This window comes from Chiloscyllium punctatum, chromosome 1 (genome assembly GCF_047496795.1).
Source record: "Chiloscyllium punctatum isolate Juve2018m chromosome 1, sChiPun1.3, whole genome shotgun sequence".
Classification (NCBI taxonomy): domain Eukaryota; kingdom Metazoa; phylum Chordata; class Chondrichthyes; order Orectolobiformes; family Hemiscylliidae; genus Chiloscyllium; species Chiloscyllium punctatum.
This window is the reverse complement of record NC_092739.1, coordinates 104494001-104498408: the sequence shown is the minus strand read 5'-3', so window position 1 is coordinate 104498408 and position 4408 is coordinate 104494001. Positions and strand designations below refer to the sequence as shown.

General features: G+C 33.6%; 1 protein-coding gene across 8 annotated transcripts in view; it reads left to right on the top strand.

Moving 5' to 3' along the window:
* The window catches only part of rusc2 (RUN and SH3 domain containing 2), a 140139-nt gene extending 136028 nt beyond the window's left edge, over window positions 1-4111 (top strand). For 7 of the 8 annotated variants that reach the window (XM_072571655.1, XM_072571649.1, XM_072571653.1 and 4 more), the window contains one exon: window positions 3225-4111. In XM_072571655.1, the coding sequence (XP_072427756.1) occupies window positions 3225-3405 (181 nt within the window). In that variant the 3' untranslated portion in view covers window positions 3406-4111. The remainder of the gene's footprint in view (window positions 1-3224) is intronic. The other variant, XM_072571656.1, reaches the window with a different exon arrangement.
* Window positions 4112-4408: the final 297 nt, after the last annotated feature.

Genomic DNA, 4408 nt, shown 5'->3' with positions numbered 1-4408 from the left:
CACTGCCCTCTGGGGCAGAGCATTCCACACAGCCACCACTCTCTGGGTGAAGAAGTTTCTCCTCATCTCTGTCCTAAATGGTCTACCCCGTATTTTTAAGCTGTATTAGGTACTAAGGCACAAAATTTTGACAACCTTATTAATTTATAACAATTGTGCATTACTTCATGTCAACATTTATGGAGTTTAATATAGTAAATTTCCTTAGGAGTTTAAATGTTAATGGAATATGATGTCTGTACATTTTGTAGTATGCTCTTCTCTCTCTCATACGTGTTCTAGAATTACTGACTAGTTGTGGTTCAGGAACAAAAAGTTTGTGCAGATTTCTTCCGACTATGACACCATGAAAATTGAACAATGAAAGCTGTGAAGAAGCAGCGTTGGCCACAGTCAACTCTCAACTGAGATTAGATCATTCAAGACAGTTACAGTTTCAAAAAAGCAAAATATTGCAGACACCAGAGATCTGAAACAAACACGGCAAATGCTGGAGAAACTCAAGTCTGAGGAAGTCTTAGAAGAGTCATACTTCACTTGAAACCTTAACTTGGTTTCTTTCTCAACAGATTCTGCCAGACATGCTGAGTTTCTCTAGCATACTCATATTAGATTCATCCATATGATTCAGGCTGCAAGTTCAGGAGCTAGTAAAATCTTTTTAAATTGTTACCAACTGAAAATATAGATGACAGTAATTTAGCTGAGAATCATTAACCACCGCTTGAAAATCTGTTTTAGTTGATTAGCTGTAACAATATAAAGTTTAGCTCATATGTTGGTTGTAAAATTGTCAACCCTTTAATCTCCATAGTATACTGGAGCATTTCAGAGGGAAGTTAAGAAACAAACGCATTTACATGGATCTGGAAGTAAGACCAGGCGAAGATGGTAGAGTTTCCTTCCTTAAAGGACTTTAGTGAATCAGATGAATATTTTTGAGAACTGACATTGGTTTCCTGGTTACTTGCCATTTTAATTCCACATTTATTAATTGAATTCAAATTTTAACATCTGCTGGGGTGAGTTTCAAACCACTGGAACATTCTCCTTGATCTCTGGATTATTAATCCAGTGATAATACTACCCCCTCACTCCCAGCCATGTTGACTTGGATTACAAGCTGAGGTTTGAGAGATGTAGCTCGTCATAAAATCTAAACTACATTAATACAGAGAATGCCTAGTTGTGCATAGAAACAGAATATCTTTCCTAATGCTGAGAAATTTTTCTAAAATCCTTTCCCTCCTAATTTAAAAAAAAATCTTCATTGTGTCAATATTTCAACAAGAAGCCCTTTTATCTGTCTAAGCAAACATTTGCTATGTCTGTTGGAAATCTGAAAACAAAACAGGAAATGCTATAAATAGTCAGCAGATCCGTCAGCATCTATGGATCCACAGTTCATTTATATTTGATGTGTGAGACAATCTTCAACTACCTGTTCACTTGTTTCTTTCTTTATACTTAAAAGAATTTTTCAAGTACAGCATCACAAGCTATCTTTATTTCCTTCCCTCATAACTGAGTATGTTCAATATAAAAGGTATTGGAGTGAGCCTAAATGTCAGGGGAGAACCTATATCTCTCTCTCTATTATTCCTGATTTATCTTGTAATTTGCCCTGCGATTTCTGGTTAACTTCAGAAAGAGAGATAAATGGTAATAGATTGGAGTTTGATCAATAAACTACTGGTCAATATCATTGATAAATAAACAGTATTAATTATAAACATATTTGCAATAATTAAACCCTATGCTAGTCACAAAATATCAAAAACAGCAAAGGCACTTTTTCTTTTATTCAATAAAGAAACTTTCTTCTATTACTAATGCAAAATAAAATATCTCATACCTATTTTCTCTCAAGAAATCTCTCTTTTGCCTGTAAGTTGGATGATTTCAGAATGGTTAATTGCAAAGTCAAACTTGGAAGACCATTCAAAGTCTTTGAAGATGTATGCAAACCAAAGAATATTAAAAATGTCATAATCTCATAACCACATTTGATAGGTATTTGGACGATACAAAATGGTAGTTGTGTTTTCCGTAGGATGAGGAAGGCATATTTTTAAGATGAGAGGAGAGAGATTTTAAAATGACATGAGGGGCAATTTTTTTACATGGAGGAAGGTTTGTACGTGGTATGAACTTCTGGAAAAAGTGGTGGATGTAGGCACAATTACAATTTTTAAAAGATATTTGGGTAAGTACATGAATAGGAATGGTTTGGAGGGATATAGGCCAGCAGCAGGCAGTTGAGACTAGTTTAGTTTGGGATTATGGTCAGCATGGACTGGTTAGACCACAGGGTCTGTTTCCATGCTGGATGACTCAATGACTCTTAAGTATTTAAGTAGCACCTGCTTTTAAAATATAGCCTTAAAAATGATTATTTGGATCTTTAAGTCTGTGACCTATGAGTAATTTGGTATGAGAACAAAATCTTCTGTCCCACCTCATTGCTGCTGTAAAAGTTCAATTGTTTAAAACCAGATAATTGACCAGGTAATGAATTTCTTTAATTTTTTTATGAGATGTTAAGGTCAGCATTTTCTGCCCATTTATTTGGAGTTGAATGGCTTGCTAGCCATTTCCAAAGACAGTTAAGAGTCAACCACATGGTTATAGATCTGGAATCACACTTGGGCTCGAATACATAAGGACAACAGTTTTCTTTGAGTTTTTTATGATTAGCAATGATAACACCATTACTAAGATTAGATTTTAATTCCTGATTTTTTTTGTTTACTAATTGAATTTAAGTTTCATTACATGCATTAACTACAGTCTCTTGATGCCCATCTTCCCTGCATACCCAGATAAAAAGTGTCCCATTCATAGCCATTAGATTATAAACTGTGATATTGAAATTGCTAATAATTTTCTATAGTGAATTGTCTTATTTCATGCTCATATATGTGAGCAAAACTTGAAAAGAAACAAAATAATATTCTCTACTGGTCCATTACTTCTGATGGTAGAATGCAACTAATAGAATTTCATAATTGTTTAATTGTATAGAACAAAGTGCAACTCCTCAATCAGATGATGCTTTGACACTCAAGTATTTGTGGAGATCACAGATGTACTGAAGATTTAACAGCAGTGCAGAATGAATTGGAATACACAATGCTAACATAAAATATCATTAATATTTAGTGCATTGAGCTCAGTTTTGCATTCAGATTTTCAGACTTGTTTTTATTTTCTTTTCCTTCAAGAGAAGTGAAAGCACTTTGTCATCACATAGCAACTGAAAAAGGACAACTCAGCTTTAAAAAAGGTGACGTTCTGAGAGTGATATCAAAAGTGGATGCTGACTGGCTGCTGTGTGGCCTTGGTGCTGAACGTGGATTAGTACCCTTTACATATGTGACTCATCCCAAAGATGAGGATTATTAGTCTGAATGCTCAATAGACTGTGATTTTAACTGAAGTTCAAAGGGGTGGAGAGGAACAAATAAAACTTGTTTACTTCAGCAAGATTTATTGAGCAGAAGAAGCACTAATTTGCCAATATTTCTTTGCTTATTATTTTTTATTGAGTGCATTCATATACAATTTAGAGCCCCCAACAAAATAGAATATATTGCTCATCAGCTAATTTTCATTATAGCATTGGTGACGATAAAGCATGCATGGCACACAAATATTTGTTCAAATTTTCACACGTCTTTAGCAGTAAGCGGCGTTATATTAACATACTTCCAAGTAAGTGGTACAGAACTAGGACATATATGTTACAATTTATTATTTAATGTATATCATATTTTGACTTAAAATAGTGTAAATCGCATGAATTTGTGAAGTACAAATAACAGGCAGTATTTCTGTTTGTGAAAGACAGTATTGGTGCCTTGACTGGATCCTGTAGGGTGACTTAGCTGCCTACCTTTGCACAGTCATTCTACAAGAATGTTTAATGTTTGGGGTAGTGTAGGAATCAATGAAAATATAACAATTTGTAGTAATATATACCTCTGGCTTGTACATATGCAGTCGAAGAAGGTACTCCACATTTAGTTTTATTTACAGACATTCTTTCAATGTGTATTGTATTATTTATTTATTTTGCATATTAATAAAAGTGCTGAAATGATGACTTGAATTAATTGGACATATTGCAATCCTTTGCATTAAATTATAGTCAATTCATGGCAAGAGATAGTTTATTTACTTGAAAAATTATTCTCCTCTTAAAATTTAACACTTAAACAGACATGTGAAATTGAAAGAAGTCATCCACAGTAATTCAAAATAAAATATCCAGACTTTAATTGAATCTTCTCTGTTTAGCAGAAGTGTATTACATAGCATAACTCAACTATGGCCATAACATCTTAAGGATGAAAAATATTGTTAGGTTGAAAAAATTATGATTGATTGAAATAGCAAAATGTTTTGT